Below are 18998 nucleotides of genomic sequence, written 5' to 3'. Positions count from 1 at the left end.
CTCTCAATACGTTTACCAGTATTTATTATTGACATTGAGCAGACGCCCATATAAAGAGGGCTTGGTTTACATGATATTCACAAGGTTTTGTTATATGTTATATCACTCTTAAATTATTGTATCTATTGCTGGTGCCGTTCCCACTTATTGTTTCGCTCATATATATATATATATATATATATATAAATAAATATATATATATATTGTGATAGAAGCACTGGAGAAGTTAGGGATGGCGTGTATTTGTGTCCCAGATTCCTGTAATACGTGTTTTAGCCCCCAGGAGAAGTCTGTTTTACAAACAGGTTTGAGTGTCGGCTTTTGGTAAAAGCCGGAGAATGGGTCCTGGGGGTGTGGATGTGAGAGAGAAGGGAGGGCCCATCCACAGGGCCGTTTCAGGTGTTAGGCCTTTCAGCCTGTGAGCAGGCTAACTAGGGATTACACCTGGAAGTGGCTCGAGATAGCTGTGTGAGAGTTTTGATGCAGTGTCTCATACCTGGGAGAGCAGACCCGCAGGTTAGCTTGCTCTGAGACACTGTTTACTACAATCCAGAAAGTACTGTGGACGTGAGCTTATTTAGTGTTCGGTTAGTGAGGGAATTTACTGTCTATTTAGAGCCCAGACGGGTTAGGATTTATTTTATGTTTTGTTTATTTGATTTGGTGTTGCACAATAAAAACTGGTGCTGACCAGCTTGCACGAAAACCCACGACTGGAGTGCTGTTTCCTGGCTGCTGTGCGTAAGGAGGTGTCCATCTACCCCAGGAGAGGGACCCCTGCCCCGATCATATCACAATATATATATAATTATTATTATTTTTTTTAGTTTTTTGTTTGTTTCCCCCCGGTTATTGTTTTTCTCTTCCCTCAGACTGACTTGTGTGTGTAAAGTGGCTGGGTACACATGTAAAGATTTTCTGTCCAACCATCCAACTAGTTGATTGGTTGGAATGAAAATATGGTAAGGTATGAAAGCAAATGACAATCAGCAATTTGCTCCCAAATGCCGGAAATGGACAAAAACTGTTGTTTGTTAAATGTTTGATCTAAATAATTTGTTCAAACTTGTCTGAACGACAATTTTCATCTGTTTTCTGGCATTTAGGAGCAAATTGTTGATCATCATTTACTCCCATACGTTACCAGATTTTCAGTCCAACCAATCAACTAGTTGGATGGTTGGACAGAAAATCTTTACGTGTGCACCCAGCCTATTGGTGCATACACACGGTCAGATCTGTCAGATAAACGATGAACGATTGAATTATTTTTACAAATGATTTGAACGATTTCAGACAGTATTAAAATGAATGAAATTGTCCAAATCTGACTGCAAACACAGCAGATGTCAGATATCGTTATCTGACATCAGATATGAACAATTTTTTAAATCGTTATCGTTCAGATCTGACACAAAATCTGACCGCGTGTATGCAGCATTACTGTGCCAATATTTGCATGGCTCCACAGCTAGAAAGACTGCTAATCTGCAACCACTCCACCAATTCAGACTGACATATCCAACCCTTGCAGCAGTGGTTCCCAAGATGGGTGCCACGGGGCACGTGCAGGGGAGCCACAGGGCCAAATCAAATTATTTGTGGTCCATGTGATGGGCAAAACCAGTGCCGGTGGCAGCCAATCATAAAATATGTGGACAAGCAGAAGTGCAGCCCTGTCCCGCACCACATAAGTAATAATTTTTGCAGAATTTCTCCATAAGAAACTTTTGGCCTATGGGTGCCGTGAACAAAATGCTGATACTTGAGGGCACCGCGATCTGAGAAAGTTTGTGAACCACTCCCTTATAGCATTAGGATAGGATTTCTTATAGGATTCTACACCATTTTACCTCTTGCTGCACTGTCTACACTTCCCCAAAGTATTTTATAGATGAGGCTTAACAGACGTCTCGCACACAGAGCCTTTGTTTTCATAACATGACCTACATGGTAATTTCTTAGCATATTTCAGTAATTCAAGAACACAGAGAACATCCTATTATTAATGGATGACAACGATATTAATTAATGTCTTTTGTACTCAACCTTTTTATTAATGAGGCAATAGATGAACTACAATGAGAACAAGATGTAATAAACTTCTGGAAACTCTGAATCAGTGATCTATTCCCCGGGTCCTGGTTCTGTACCTCAGTATACGCGGAGCATCTCATTTATAAGTTAGACAAATGCTATTTGTCTCCTCTGGAAATACATCTCATGTGGAAGTCATTTCTACAAAGAACATTATCATTACATTCCATGAGTAAAGTGGCCTGGGCAATTAAATAAGATCACAAAATGTCTCCCGTCCAAAGTCTGCTCTAGATTACATTATTACATGAATTAATCTGATAAAATAACAATGAACTAAATTACACAATATAGGTATTCCATCACATAAGAGAAAATGGGCCTCTCTTCCTTTAGGCTGACTTTACTACAAATTGATCAATCAGCATGGCCAAAAATCCAGCTGGCAGATGTAGGTCCAAAGGTATTAGTCAGCGACTTGGAGGTAATGACATGTTCCTGGCGGGATAATCGCTACAGGCAATTAGTTTTAAACCAAAACCAACCTGGTTTTGCCTTAAAACGAATAGCTGCTTTCAGGGGTGTAACTATACCTACGGGGACCCCATAGCAAAATTTTTTACAGGCCCCCCCCCCAGCCCGCGACCCCCCTCTCAGCCTACTGCCCCCACTCTCGTCCCGTGGACCCCCCTTGGCCTGAGGCCCCCCTCGCACCCTCCTCACTCCTCGACTTACCTGATCCATGGTCGCGCTGTGCAGGGCAGGCGCACCTTCTCTCCTGGTCGGCTCCATCTCACTGACCGATGCTGGGAGGAGGTGACCACGCCTTCTCCCAGTATTAGTCAATGGGGAGAGCCGGAGGCGGTGCTGACTAGGAAGTCATGACCACGGAGCTTGGGGGCGACCACGAAGCAGGCAAGTGGAGTAGAGGGCAGTGAGGAGAGTGATGGGGGAGTGAGGAGGGTGCGGAGGGAAGGGCCCGGACAGAGGCCTGGCACCGTAGGTGCAAAGGGAGGGCCAGGCCCGGATGGTCCGGGCCCCATAGCAGCCACACCCCCTGCACCCACGGTAGTTACACCACTGGCTGCTTTAAATTTAGCACTTATCTTTACGTTATCTCGTCGTTATCATAATAGTACAGAGTAAAACATGGGCTATTACATGTAGGCCCTAGTCTTTTAACGTGTGTATGGTTATTTGCTGATCTCCAATTGGCATGGCTAGTAAGATGGCTTTGCCTATCCAATTCAGTGCCCCAAAGGGTTATTTATTACAGTGCGGGTTTTTAGAAGTGGAGATGTTGCCCATAGCAACCAATAAGATTCTACTTAACATTTATCTAGCACCTTCTAGAAATAATAGCTAGAATATGATTGGTTGCTATGGGCAACATCTTCACACTAAAAACCCGCACTTTAGTAAATGTACCCCAAAGTCTTTAAATCACTCGGTTCTAAGGTCAAGTGGCACGTCACTCGGATGTTTGGCCCTTTTAAGACTTGCTGACCCAATCTAATTATCACTAACCTCCCTCTACATGCGGATAACTAATTTCATTGGCAGTAGCACTATACATGTAATCTGTAAACAGTCAACCTTTTGACCCTGTCGCCCAAGTGACCCTGTCGACCTATTGCCTGTCTAGCATGTGGTGTCAATCCTTTGACTGTCTATCTAAATGATGTAGATATTTCAATCCACACCCGCGCTGCAAGAACAGCAAATAAATGGTACCCAGGCACATATATTCACCATTAGTGCCTTGTAGCAGATGACAGCCTTCGTACGTGTGCAGACTGGTGAGAGGAGTTGCCAGTCCTTTTAGATTCGTCACTTTTCACACTGTACAATGAATGGTCTAAATAAGAAAAAAATGACACAAAGTCAATCTAAGCCAAAGTAATTCTATGGGGCATATTCAATTGGGTGCGAGAATAGCAAAACACCCGCACCTGCGAGGTTTTTCCTGCAGGTGCGGGTTTTTTGCTATTCTATTAGGTGCATGTTTTTTTTAAAAACATGCACCGGGAGGTTTTCTTCACGCATCTCCTGAGCTAGCTAAAATCGATGATTTTAGGAAGAATCACCGGAACTTGCTCTGACACCGCGCGGCACCCCCCCCCTGAGGACCAAAGAAGCAATTGGAAGTAAATGTTTTTTATTTGAGGTGTTCTAGTTGTATTGCTTTGCATATGGGCCCTGTCGCAGGAGTAGCCCATGTGACCAGCAGCGCTACACAGACTGGTAGCAGCACCTTCACCCACCTATCCCACCAGTGTCACTGTGTGCCCTGTGCACAGACTGCTATGTAACCTCTCCTATTCACCCACCACTCACACCAATATCACTTTGTGCCCTGTGCACAGACTTCTATGTAACCTCTCCTATTCACCCACCACTCACACCAATGTTACTGTGTGCTCTGTGCACAGACTGCTATATAACCTATCCTATTCACCCACCACTCACACCAATGTCACTGTGTGCCCTGTGCACAGACTGCTATGTAACCTATCCTATTCACCCACCACTCACACCAATGTCACTGTGTCCCCTGTGCACAGACTGCTATGTAACCTATCCTATTCACCCACCACTCACACCAATGTTTCTGGGTGTTCTGTGCAGAGACTGCTATATAACCTATCCTATTCACCCACCACTCACACTAATGTCACTGTGTGCCCTGTGCACAGACTGCTATGTAACCTATCCTATTGACCCACCACTCACACCAATGTCACTGTGTGCCCTGTGCAGAGACTGCTATATAACCTTATCCTATTCACCCACCACTCACACCAATGTCACTGTGTGCCCTGTGGACAGACTGCTATGTAACCTATCCTATTCACCCACCACTCACACCAATGTCACTGTGTGCCCTGTGCACAGACTGCTATGTAACCTATCCTATTCACCCACCACTCACACCAATGTCACTGTGTGCCCTGTGCACAGACTGCTATGTAACCTATCCTATTCACCCACCACTCACACCAATGTCACTGTGTGCCCTGTGCACAGACTGCTATGTAGCCTTATCCTATTTACCCACCACTCACACCAATGTCACTGTGCGCCCTGTGCACAGACTGCTATGTAACCTCTCCTATTCACACACCTCTCACACCAATGTCACTGTGTGCCCTGTGCACAGACTGCTATGTAACCTCTCCTATTCACCTACCACTCATGTAGCCTTATCTTATTCAAGTGAATGCAGGCCCAAAGCACCTCTTCCCCCAACCCCTTACCGGCCATGCACATGGTGTCACACCTATCTCTTGCATTGATGTCAATAAATTTTGTTTTTTGTTATTGCTCAGTTTTAACTTGAGAATCAAGATGAAAAAGGATATTTCTAGGAGTTTCCACTACAAAATGATGAGAATTGATTTAGTACAAACAGACAGTGGAACAAACAGACAGACGCAACATTCTGATAATATTAGTATAAAGACCTGTACATAACACAGTACCTGATGTGAAGCTGGACTCCGTACTTTTCTCCAAGTCTTGCTGCATTTTAATCAGCATCTTTTCCTGCTCCAGAGCTTCCAAGTATTTGGAATAACTCCAACATACCTACAGGCAGAGTTACATGTAACAGTTACAAAAGAGACATGCCCTTACGTGCTTATTGCAGAATGCTATGGAATATAGGGAAAGGTCCCTGGAAGTTTTTGTTCTTTATAAACAAAGTAAAAGTGGGAAGCTGCGGGGCACCTGATGTTTTATGATGTCACACTCCCTATTTTCAAGAAATTAAAGCTGTTTTTTGGGCAAGGATTTGTGGGCCACGATAAGTGCCCCCAAATCATCACCTGATTGGACGAGCTGGTCAGTGGGAGGGTGCAAGCTTGTCGTGCGGCTGCTTATTCACCCACATCCACATAAGAGATTTTGTTTTGAAGGACAAGATTTTTTAAATGAGATCTAGGAATGGAGAATACAATCCCTACTTTCCAAGGGTGGAGAGGGGGTCACACATCAATTTTTTTATTAATAATAAATTGACTTTACAGGTTGTCAGGAGTTCCCAATAATCAGAAGTCATCCTATACTTTCACTGGGACAGACTTTACACCGGGAAAAGTAAATTTCTGGTGCTTTTCCAACAACGTAATAGAAACAGTAGAAAACGTAATAATAACATTGAAGCACATGTAATAAAGACAGTTCCGTTGACCTTTAACCTAAACCATAACTGGAACTAATCTAAGCCGTAGGATAGTTCCAGGTAAGGTTGAAAAGTGGAATCAGGCGTGACGCTGATGTGAGTTTTTTTACTGATTGCATACAGCGCATTTCCAGACATTACCGAAAAAGTAAGCATAGTTTCATTTACCAAAGGTTGTGTCACATACGGCACGTGTGCGTACACTCACTACTGTGCTTGGTGCACACTTAGGGCTTGATTCATTTCTGGATCGCAAATGCGAATGCAATAGCGATTGCGCGCGCAGTCTCACTGCGATCATATGCTAATCCTCTGCGATTGCTATGCTGGCGCAGCACAACATAAGGTCGTCCACCTTACCTTACAGACATCCGTAATACTTAGCAAGACTGCGAAACCATCGGTAACATCGAGTACCAACGCAGCCTCACGCACACTTGCACATGATCAGACCTTACTAACCCTCCGGTACGCAGTGAGAGCACAGGCTGTGTATGGCATCGCAGTGGATAATTTATGCACGCCCCTGGAACGGCGTTCAAACGCACTAGCATGCCTGCGTTTCGCCGACCTGTCCCCGTCACCACTCCCAAACGGTACTTCCTGTCAATCACTCTGCGATGGGTCTGCGTAGTAACTGTGATCGCAGTCCCGATTGCAGTGGGGTGTTGATGTACGTGCTCTGCGATGCATATGCATGCGTAGTACACAACAATCGGCCGATTGTGTGTTTATTAGCAGCATGCGTAGTACACAACAATCGGCCGATTGTGTGTTTATTAGCAACTGCGTTCCTTGCTGAATCAGGCCCTTAGGCACACGTCTGCCGATAATATCAATGCTCTGTGCTTTTGTACTTTCGTAAATGATCTTTACTCTTTTCCAGTAATGATCAGGAGAACAGAGCCACGCACCTTGTATGATATGCTGCATGCGATTATCGTCTGAAAAGCAGGAGTGTGAGGACCAATCACAATCATCGGATTGCGGCTTGAGACTGACCCTCCCGCTCACACCTGACTCCGAGATTTGCTGCTATTACAGAACCGGAGTAGCGGAGCAGATCCCGAGGCTGTAGCTAGGAGGATATTAGTAGAATGTTTTGTGTAGGAGGTAGTGCAGCTTTAAGATGTATAGTATAGTACATCCATTCGCAGTGCCGTAACAGGGCTTTATTGCACTCTGTGTCGACTACGACCCCTGAGCACATGACGTCATGTCTAGGGTCTTACAGCATTGCCTGGAGAAACCTCAGGGTGTTCCAGGCAGGGTGAGGGCAGTACTCTCTGCACTGTGCATGTCTGGGGCACTGCGGCAGCAATTCTTGGCTGCGATCCAGATGCAGGGGCCATGGTCAGTGACGGTGCCGCCCACAGGGCTCTGCGCTCTGTGCGGCGGCACCTCTCGCACACACCCCTAGTTACGGCCCTGTCCATTTGCATCACATGACTCTTATAGTGATTCATAACGGAATGCACAACAGTCAGCAAAGGTAAAACACACCTAGTTATAGGATTACCCCACACAACCATACGTCTATCTATAAGTCTGACTTCTAAACTGGCTACTCCATGACATACCAGGCTCAATCCAGCCTGGCTAGAAATTGTGTGGGATACTGCAGCTGCAATAACTGAGCGTAATAAAAACATTACACATAATTCCATCACATAATATCAATCCCTTAATCGTGGTTTATTAAGCAATGCTTCCTGTTTTGCCACAGTAATAAGCCTTCATTATTTGCTTCCCTGGAATCTAGAGCAAAATAAAATGTCTTTAAAAATATCTTGTTTTAAGTAAGGTTATTAATTATTTTTTTTAAATGACAGCTAAACATATTCAAGAATATACAGGACGCCAGCGCCGGATGGCCCATTAGGCGACTTAGGCCCGTCTCTCTACAGTATGCGCAAAATACATGCGGGGCCGCACAAACACATTTGTGTGTGTCCGCTTCTGAGCAAACAGGTGTACTACTGACTATCCATCAGCTCCAAGGTGCCTCATTTATCATAAGAAAGATACAAATAATAAATGTTCGATTATATAGAGCTTTTCTCCGAAAGGACTCACAGTGCTTTATGTTTACAGTAAAGAAGCCATATTACAAAGGAGGCAGCCATCTTGGCTGTTCTACAATGGGTACAAGTGGGTGAATAGTATATGAAATGCACAGTACAAAATATAAGACACCGATAGAATCATCAGTTCTGCATATAATTCATCCTACCCACCAATGTATCAGGTGTATGCATATTGGGCTCAGGCCCTGATTCAGAGCCGGACGCTCTGATAGAGCGCTCGCTCTGAATCAGGGCCGTCCTTCTTGATTTTTAGAGCGGCCTCCTGGCCGCTCATATAGCTGTGGGTGACCACTCACAGCTATAGCGAGCGGCAAGGAAGATGGTCGCGATGGTCTTTATCGCGACCATCGGGCTTTGCGACGAGACCCCTGTGTTAGGATCTCGTTGCCCCAAGCCCTAGAGTGCTTTTGGCTCAAACAGAGCCGAAAGCACTCCCACTGACATCACTTGTGATGTCAGTGGGGCCGGCCCCAGACGGTAGGCGCGTGCGCACTGGGCCAACATCGACCCGCTTGTGAGCGCTCGCGAGCGGGTCTGAATCAGGCCCTCTGTACCTAATTGTAAAAATTTAGCAAAAACACCCCCCCATACTTACCTGTATATGTTGAATTGCAAATATCTCAACATATGTCCATCTCACAACACAGGAGAGTTTCTGCCTCAGGCACAGGAATGTATATGTTACATGACAATGTCAATAATAAATGCGAAATGTATTTGAACACAGGGTCGTAACAAGGGGAGTGTGACCAGTGCTGCTGTACAGGGTGCAAGGCCGGCCGCTGCCCCGATGGCACAATAGAAAGGCAACCTGATGCGCAGAAGGGCACAGGACAGCACCCATCTTCCTGCTTCCATTGCTCTACCCGGCACTTGTTGTGTGACATCATCCTGTGCACCAGGGGCAAGAGGGTAGGGGGCACAGGCCATAGAGGCGATCTGCTACGACACTGTTTCAACACAATATAATGTAACAAAGTGTCATACTCACTAGAGAAAATAGTGCCATGACAATGTTGGTAATCACTTTAACATGTGACCATTTTACTTGTTGTACTTATACACTGAGGCCCTGATTCAGAGCCGGACGCTCTGAAAGAGCGCTCGCTCTGATTCAGGGTGTTTTTGTTTTTTTTCGTGCGGCCTCCTGGCCTCTCGCATAGCTGGGGGTGACCACCCACAGCTATTGCGAGCGGCCATGATGATGGTTGCGATGGTCAAGACCATCGCGATCATCGGGCTTGCGACGAGACCCTTGTGGTAGGGTCTCATGGCCGCAAGCCCCAGAGAGATTTCGGCTCTAACAGAGCCGGAATCTCTCCACTGACATCACTCGTGATGTCAGTGGGGCCGCCCCCAAACGGCAGGCGTTCACATGGGAACGCCTCCGTTTGGGCAGCCACCCCCCCCGGCCCGCCCACCAAAGGGGGAGAGCTGTCACTCAACATCGACAGCTCGCCCCCTTTGGTGCGAAACCCGGAGCGACGGAGTGCCCATCGCTAGCCGGGTCTCACGCATGCGCACGAGGGAGCCGGCTCCGTCGTGCGCATGTGCTCTGGGCCACCATCGACCCGGTTGCGAGCGCTCAGCGCTTGCGACCGGGTCTGACTCAGGCCCGGTCGTTTACTATTTTATTTATATATTGGAAGACAATAGACTGGCAGGGCAAGCTGGGGTGTATAACTCCATAACAGCAGGAGATGACATACTAGGTGCTGTACAATAATTACAGTATGTCAGATACAATTTCACAGCTGCCCAATGGTTTTGGATACTGTGATGAATATATTCAAGCGATAAAAGCTTCTTACCTCACCTACTAAACACATTTTACACAGCATAATTGCTAGATACTTTCTATCATTAATGGCTATTATCTTACAACAGTTTTGACTACGCACATTTCTGCTGCGGCCGTACTCCTCGCTATAATCGCCATAGATGTCCGAGAAAGACCCCTTCCTTTTTGAGTCCTGCTGCTGTAAATTAAAATAATAAGGTGGGGATATAAATGCAAGAATAACTAAGAGCCTAATTCAGCAAGGAACGTACGCTAGCAGACGCACGCACCCAGCCGCTGCGAGAATATGCTAATCAATGCATACGCATAGAGACCGCAGCACAAGAAGCGGACATCCAGCAAAACATAAAGCCACCCACTTATGCCGTGATTGACAGTGTAAACATCGGGAACATCGAGTGCCATCGCAACTGCGTGTAAGCTAAGGGTAGACCTGACCTTGCCGCAGGACTTGAGAGATTTCTACACACAGAGAGGCGCCCGGCTTCGTGCGGCGCCGCTGAGATTAATTTATGCACGCCCATGTAACAAGGGCACGCCTGCATTCGGCCGACTACCCCCATGTCACCACCCACAAACGGCACTTCCTGTCAATCAACGTCGAAGGTCTCTGCGGGCTCCCTGCGTACTCTGAGAGAGCCCTCACCGTACTCAGCGACCTGTTCTCGCACGCACAATGCGATACATACGTATGCGCAGATTGCAAACATCGGCTCGCACCACCGTGCATTCTCTCACTTGCGTTGCTTGCTGAATCAGGCCCTAAGTTCAGGTGGAGAAAGATAGATAAAGACAGATGGACATACAGACAGGCAGACACACATCATTTCATGGCTGCCCAATGGCTCTGGAAGTATTTCTGGGCCTGTATTCCAGCAATAAGGCAGATTGGAATAGCCTGTGAATCATTGTAAGCAATCACTGTAACAAATCAGTAGTGGCTTTAGTCTTACAACATTAGTGACTACGCACATTTTTGCTGCGTCCGTACGTTTCGTGGCCAGAAAATAGCTCCTCGCTATTACCGTTATGGATGTCTGAGAAAGTGCCCTTCCTTTTTGAGTCCTGCAGCTGTAAATGTAGAGAATAAATGCGGTGAGAGGAGGAATGATAGATAAATATGGTTGGTCCAAATGTAGACATTCAGAATATCGACACCAGAATGTCAAGTTGGTCTGTCTAAAGCTGGGGGTGGATCCGCCGACACAGCGGCCGATCAGTTAAGCTATACAGACTCACCAATCAGCCGCTTCATGTGTGTTCCCTGACATCACAACTGGCCCAGTTGAGTTGTCAGTCACCGGCGGTCCCTGCAGCAAGTGTGCACGCGGTCAGCTGACCGCCCGTACACACCAGATGCACACCAGCAGACGTGATATGTCTGTGAATGACGTCATTCACAGACATATCGGGGGTACACAACCCACCAACATGCTCTTGATATATAACAGAGAAGGAGAATAGGTAGTATATAGGTGCACCAGTCAAGTACTTGTGTAATTAGTTTTAAAACATAACTTTTATTAAATATATGATATACAGCCCCTCTAGAGATTCATAAACGGCAAAGTATTAAAATAATATAGATTAAGGAGAGAAATTAGAATTCAAATAATATGCTGGTCTTATCACTTTGTTAGGCAGATTTTTATTAGTGTCCTCCTCTCAAGAGATCAACTATCCTGTCTGTGATCAATAATTCAACTTAGTTATACTCATGTTTGTCCATGTGTTAAATCTCCTCTGTGAATTTTCAGTGTGTGGTTCATGTGAATAAATATTACACTGATCAAATTTTGCGCTGATTATACCCTTAAATTAGCAGATAAAATAACATATCCTTTACACATGTTATTTATAGAAGAAGTTCTTAAATACAAGAAATTACAATTACTATTACTGCAGACATAGGCTCTGAGCAGAGCGCACGCTCTGAATGAGGGCCGGCCTCCATGAAAATGGAGCGTCCTTCTGGACGCTCGTATAGCTGTGGGTCACCACCCACAGGCTATACGAGCGTGCATTTTGATGGCCGCGATGGTCGAGACCATCGCGACCATCGAAATTGCGAGCCGGAGCCTGCGGTTGAGGTTTTCAACCGCAAGCTCCGGAGTGATTTTGGCTCTATCAGAGCCAAAATCACTCCCACTGACATCACTAGTGATGTCAGTGGGCCGGCTTCTGACGGGAGGCGTTCCCGTGGGAACGCCCCCGTCAGGGAGGCACGCCCCCGGCACGCCTACCAAAGGGGGCGTGCTGTCAATCAACATCGACAGCACGCCCCCTTTGATCAGACACAACGAGCGAAGGACTTTCCTTCGCTCGTCGCTTCTGGCGCATGCGCACGACGGAGCTCCCTCCATCGTGCGCATGCTCAGTCCATAACATCGACCCACTTGCGAGCGGACAGCCGCTCGCGAGTGGGTCTGAATCAGGCCCATAGAACCAGCAGATACCAATTGATATACAGGTTGAGTCTCCCATATCCAAAATGCTTGGGACCAGGGGTATTTTGGATATCGGAATATTCCATATTTTGGAATATTTACATATCATAATGAAATATCTTGGGAATTGGACCCAAATATACACACAGAATGCATTTATGTTTCATATACACCTTATACACGCAACCTGCAGTTAATTTTATACAATACTTTTTAATAATTTGTGCCTTAGACAAAGTTTGTGTTCATTGAACCATCAAAAATCAAAGGTTTCATTATCTCAGTCATGCCAAAATAATTCCGTATTTCGGAATATTTGGATATGGGAGACTCAACCTGTACAGTATAGTTGCTGACGTTGTAGAATCAACTGAACTTGCAACAGGTTGATACAATCAGACTCTAGCAAGAATATCACTATTAGCCTGGCAGAACTGTGCTGAACCATAACATTATACAATTATATAGTGAATGATTGATTTAAGAACTTCTACTAATATAAATCTGCCTAACAAAGTGATAAGACCCTTAGCACATTATTTTATTTCTTTCTTAAATCTATATTATTTTAATACATCGCCGTTTATTAATCTCTAGAGGGGCTGTATGTCTTAACGTATATTTAATAAAAGTTATGTTTTAAAACTAATTACACAAGTACCCGACTGGTGCACCTATATACGACCTCTTCTCCTTCTCTGTTGTATATATGAATAATGGTAGTAGTTAGCACACCCCCTTCACACGCAAATCATTGAGACAATACATAAATTTTGTATTCTTTGGGTGGTTGTCGAGCAGAATCTGTGCGGTGTTCTATATTTTCATATACACTCTTGATATATATCAGCCGTTCGGCTGAACGGCCGATATATCGCCCAGTGTCTACCCTGCTAAACCCTAATCCTAATAATGACACGGACTGTCAACATTTTACCTGTCGGCAGTCACAGTGTCAACGTTATGTCAATAATATCTATGTCAACATTTCCACTGTCATCGTTAAAAAAGTCGACATTCAGACCAAGATGTCGGCATAATGACTGCATGCCAATAAAAACACATACAGTACTATTTTCTTTTTTGACAGCAAAGTATAATTCAAATAATGACAGCAACGTGTTTACAGCCACAAGGAAATATTGACACAAAACCAATGAGCCTGTTATTAGCGACCATGTACACACATGCCTTTCCACCACATCTGGTGCCGACACTATCTTACAACACACTGATCAAAGACAAAGTGTACTGGATGCTACAGGGTACAGATCCATTGCAGTTAGTACTTTCATACACTTCCCATCATACTTATCTCACCTCAGTCTGTTGATAGACATGGTTATAACTACCAGACATCTTTAGTTGTCCAACAGTTGTGTAAATTGTATTTAAAATAATAAAGCGCTATAGCTTCTTGCCTCTCTAGCTAAACACACTTTGCATAACAGAATCATCAAGAATCATCGTTCTACTGTCATAAAATTTCCATCAGTAGTGGCTTTAATCTTGGAAAAATATGGATTACGCACATTTTTGCTGTGCCCACGCGTTTCGCGGAGAGGAAATAACTTCTCACTGTAAGCGCTTTCATTATCCCTGTAGATGTCTGAGAAAGACCCCTTCCTTTTCGCGTCTTCCTGCAGCTGCTGCAAATGTAGAGAAGAACTGTGGTCAGAGGAGGAATGATGAAAATACAGATTTTTATTTTTTACACCAAAGTATGAATGAAGTCATTACAGCAATGTGTAATCACCATATAATGTCACTACACCAATGCGCCTGTGTCTCCTATCATCAGATCTAGGGCCTGATTATAATTTGCACGCTGTGTCGGTGCCGCACGCAGGTTGCCAATGTTTTGAGTCTGTGTATGCGCCCTGATTGTTAGCGCTCAGAGACTCGCAGAACAGAACCGGACGCACGGTCTGTGGAATTCAGTGGGTGTTCCTAGGATATAACAGAGGGTGACTAAGCAGATGCGGGCGTGTCGCTGTAAGCGGCCCCACCCAAAAACGCACAACTACTCACACAGGAGGCCATGATTGGCTGGAGAAGTTTTGGTGGTGTGTCCGATGGAGCATCGATGTTGAGACGGAGCTGCACCACCACAAGGCGCTACCGGTGGGCATCTCAGTATTAATGAAATTAGCCGCAGCATAAGACACAGTAAAATAAGTAGCTGCGGCCGAGTCTGCGTGCTACTCAGAATCAGAACAATAGTGAATATTTTGAGGCCTAAAAGTCCTGCGCTATCCAGATTTCTGCTTTCATCATAGTAATCACTGTAAATAGAGGGTGCGTTCACATGAGCACTTTATGCAATGTTGCGGTATAATAAGGGCACACGCTGGCTTATCCCACCGCGATCACAGCACGTGTGTCATTGGAGGATGCAGGTTACAAATGTTTGTCTTAACAGCCCATATTTGTTCTAGTAACTTTATCTTACCATAGAACATGTCTCTCTCACACCTAGGTCTGTGTATAGACATGGTTAGGACTTGATATCTACCAAATCTTATATATATATATACTGTATATAATTTGCTTAGTGAGTCCCTTTCTCTGGAACACTCTTTGATTTTGAATATCTCAAAGACTAAGTAAGATATTCATATCATTCTTTTGCGACAGATTTCAATCAGCAATAAATGACAGGCTTTCGAATAAACCTGTATAAAATTTGATAAAAAAACGACAAAAGCCATAATAAATGCTTTGGTACAGCTAACCTTAAAATGTCAAGAAAACTACCAGAACACAGAGCCGGCAGTGACCCGGGGAAGCGGGATATCGGTGACTGCTGCCGGCTGCTGTTCTCATGCACTACTGGTGGTCACATGGACTCGGCATCCTAGCCATGTGTACACTGTTTACGTTCTGCCCAGTTCGGCTCCTGATTGGCCACCTGGCTGCGTGACATAGCTATTACATAATGAGGGAGGGCACGCAGGCGGCACAACACGTGAGGCTGCTGCCGCAGGGGGCGCTCTTCCCTCACCTACTTTCTCCAGCACGTTGATTCCAGGCTCGCAAATCCCAGCCAATCAGCACCGGGTTTGCACCTCGAAAGCAACGCCTCTTTTCTCTGCTTTCCGCCAGCCGCTGATTGGCGGGAGGCTGGGAGACGGTGAGGCGGAGCAACAGGGCATCATCATTTGCATCTATAGGGGCTCAGCTTGCAATACCAAATATATCATCGCACTTACAAATTGGTGAAATGTTACAATAAAAAATCACCAAAAACCATATAAGGGCGTGGCTTAGCCGGTTATGCTTCACACCCATCTTTTATTACCCGATTTCGTCGTATTAACATACTGTATGATCTAGCCATTATCTAGCGAAGCATTTTCCGTACGTATGTTCTGGGTTCAAATTGGAGATATGTTCGCCAGGGGCATACTAGTATCTTTAAAAGTCTGCAAGGACAAGTCCTACAGACAGTGCACCTATCCTTGGCACACAATTTCCCTATATATTGTAAGCTTGCGAGCAGGGCCCTCATACACCTCTGTCTGTCTGTTATTACCCAGTCTTATTTTATTATTGTTCTTTTATGGTTTTGTTCCCAATTGTAAAGCGCACCGGAATATGCTGGCGCTATATAAGTAACTATTATTAATAAATGTTAATAACTAAAGGCAGCTCTTCAAAGAGTCTTCTATAATGAGTGTATCTAGTGAAAGAAATTAACCATGGCTTTGTTCTACAATTGAAATGTTCCCAAGTTCAGTAAGAGATCAGCGTAAACCCAATATAATTCAATTACTAGTCTCCATGAAATCCCAGACGTTATTAAAACTTGGAATATAGAAATACAGTCAGGACCAGATGGCTTTTAGTTATATAAAAGTTTCTACTAATACAATGTACCTTTCTGTCTCATTTAGGGACAGTTTATGGATATTGTACTTTCCGAATGACTCAAAAGTACCATAGGAAAAATACCCGAGTACTGTAGTCATTGAAGGTACAATGTAGTGTTTGTTTGCTGTATAACAGTCTATGTAATAGTATTCTGTCTGTATACACTATGGGCCTGATTCAGAATTCATGCAACTTCAAATGTGGCCACATGCAGCGATATTTCGTGCGTTGCGAGGTGTATGCGCATCTTTGCTAACGTACTTCCGGTTTCCTGGGTGTGTCGGGGTTCGCCATAGGTGTCTAGTCAGAGTTACCCACGGGGTAGGGGTAAGTTGCCGATGATAATGATGACGGCGGTTCTCGTGTACGGAAGAGCGGGGCGCTGCGATCACACAGATGCATTAGGACGTCACATATGTATCGTGGCATTGGGATTCCGTTTGCATGTCATTCACATTCCTATCACAGCGGGCGTATGGAGAAGTGTTTGCATTCAATGTGAGTCAGAATCATGCCCTAGATCCCTGACATTTACTGAAGATACGTTACAGAGGGGGGGCTGAGGCGTTCTGACCTTGGCGAGACTCTCTTGTTCTTTCATTTTCTTTTTCATCTGTTCCGTCCTCTTTGCTTTCTTCCTCTCTAGCAACGGCAAAATCTTCTCATCTGTAAGCTGGCTGCGGAAGTCACAGAACTCAGGCCAGAACTTGAACATAATGCTGAAGATTGTCATCTGAGTATAAATACAGACACACATACACACGGTTAGTGGGGCCTGCTTGTATTTTTAGACTTTTTGGAATCTGTGGCAATGGGCACTTTTTCATGTTGGCCAGTCTAAGGGGTAGATTTACTAAAGCTTCTGAAATAGACAAACGGGTGGTTATGTCTAAAGCAACCAATCAGATTCTATGTATGGTTTTCCAGAATGCATTAGAGAAATGATAGCTAAAATCTGATTGGGCAACGTCTCCATTTCTCATTTCTAGAATCTTTAGAAAATCTACCCCATAATCTGAGGAGCAAATTAATCATCGGGGCAAAAAGCTCTATTGCCCGGGATTCTGTCAGCCATAGCGCTGTGTCCTAAACATCAAGGGTCACTACTGGGGACAGCAGAGATTTCTTGTATTTCACTGGAAATAAACTTTGGCATGCAAAGCACAACACAGTATACCGGGCACAGCGCGTTTCTGCTATCCCAATCGCAGGGGAAAATACACTAAAAATAAGTTTTATTACTTCGATAAACTATTTTTTCAATGTTCTATATTTTTATATCCCCTCAAAATGGAGAGGGAAAGTGGTAAGTTAACCCTTAACGTTCTGGACCAGTATTGACGGAGTATCGCCCCATTTTATTGAAAAACTGTAGGGACAGGTGATCAGTGATAAAAAAAAAAAAGATAATATAATCCTTACAGTTTTATATTAATAAACTGACCTATTTATTCCCCCTGTGTACAGTAACTAACAGTAATGCCCAAAGCAGGTGGGCGCCTGATAAACATAACACAATATTAGAGTAGAGCCAGCAGATGACAGATCTCCAGATGACAAAGTACCACCATAAACTGTATAACACCCAGGAGTGGTGAAATGATAATGATATAGTCACACTATGTAAGATGATTTACATGTATGCTTATATTTAAATAGCAGATGGCAAACTCACTTCAGATATCTACGCTCTGCTGTCAGATGTTGCATATATGGCAATTTTTTTAATCCGTCAATAAAAACATAAAAAATCATTGGCCCTCATTCAGACCCGCTCGCAAGCGCCTATGCGCTCGCAAGCGGGTCAATGGTGGGGCACTGCGCACGCGCCGCGTGCGCAAGCCCCGGAGCGAGAGAGAAATTTACTCGCACCGGGGCTCGCTACAAACGGGGCTGCTGTCGATGTTGATCGACAGCTTGCACCGTTTTGTAGGCGGGGAGGGGGGTAGCTGGCCAAATGGAGGCGTTCCCGAAGGAACGCCTGCCATTTGGGGACGGCCCTACTGACATCATGAGTGATGTTAGTAGTGAGCTTCTGGCTCCATTAGAGCCAGAAGCTCACTGGGGCTTGCGGCAGACGAGACCCTACCACAAGGGTCTCATCGCAAGCCCCGATGGTCGCGATGGTCTCGACCATCGCGACCATCACCTGGCCGCTCGCTAAAGATGTGGGTGGTCACTCACAGCTTAGCGAGCGGCCAGCATTAAAAAAAAAAAGCGGAAGCCCTCATTCAGAGCGAGTGCTCGTTTTCTGCGAGCGGCTCTGAATGAGGGCCATAGTGCGATATTTAAATGCAACCCATCATTTTTATAAAAAAGTAAAATACATAGGAGGACCACACCTGGGTGCTATACAGCTTGTGGTGATACTTTGTCATCTAAAGATCTGTTGGGACTTAGCCAATATCATCTATACCATCCAGACACGTGTGTGGGTGTATATTTATACCAGTATTACACTATTGTGTCCCTTTATCATTATTTTACATATGCATCACTGGATGACAACCTTGGAAGCGATTTGGAATTCGTGACTGCATCTTCAACCTTTGGATGTAATATATGGATCA

At 44.8% G+C, this 18998-nt stretch overlaps 1 protein-coding gene across 4 annotated transcripts in view; it reads right to left on the bottom strand.

Annotated features, from left to right (window-relative positions):
• The window catches only part of RGS22 (regulator of G protein signaling 22), a 142503-nt gene that overhangs the window by 11666 nt on the left and 111839 nt on the right, over positions 1-18998 (bottom strand). For 2 of the 4 annotated variants that reach the window (XR_015869380.1, XM_088442686.1), the window contains exons 23-28: positions 17003-17161; positions 14088-14204; positions 11081-11179; positions 10209-10286; positions 5520-5625; positions 3790-3895 (exon numbers count right to left, since the gene is read on the bottom strand). Coding sequence is in view for 3 of the 4 variants with exons in the window: in XM_088442686.1 (XP_088298812.1) it covers positions 3792-3895; positions 5520-5625; positions 10209-10286; positions 11081-11179; positions 14088-14204; positions 17003-17161 (663 nt within the window). In the remaining variant the exon portion in view is untranslated. Of the gene's footprint in view, positions 1-2159; positions 2239-3789; positions 3896-5519; positions 5626-10208; positions 10287-11080; positions 11180-14087; positions 14205-17002; positions 17162-18998 lie in introns of those variants that run through there. The other 2 variants (XM_088442687.1, XM_088442688.1) reach the window with 2 other exon arrangements.

Source organism: Taudactylus pleione, unplaced genomic scaffold (genome assembly GCF_031769625.1).
Source record: "Taudactylus pleione unplaced genomic scaffold, aTauple2 ptg000314l, whole genome shotgun sequence".
NCBI lineage: Eukaryota > Metazoa > Chordata > Amphibia > Anura > Myobatrachidae > Taudactylus > Taudactylus pleione.
This window is presented reverse-complemented; position numbering and strand designations above follow the sequence as displayed.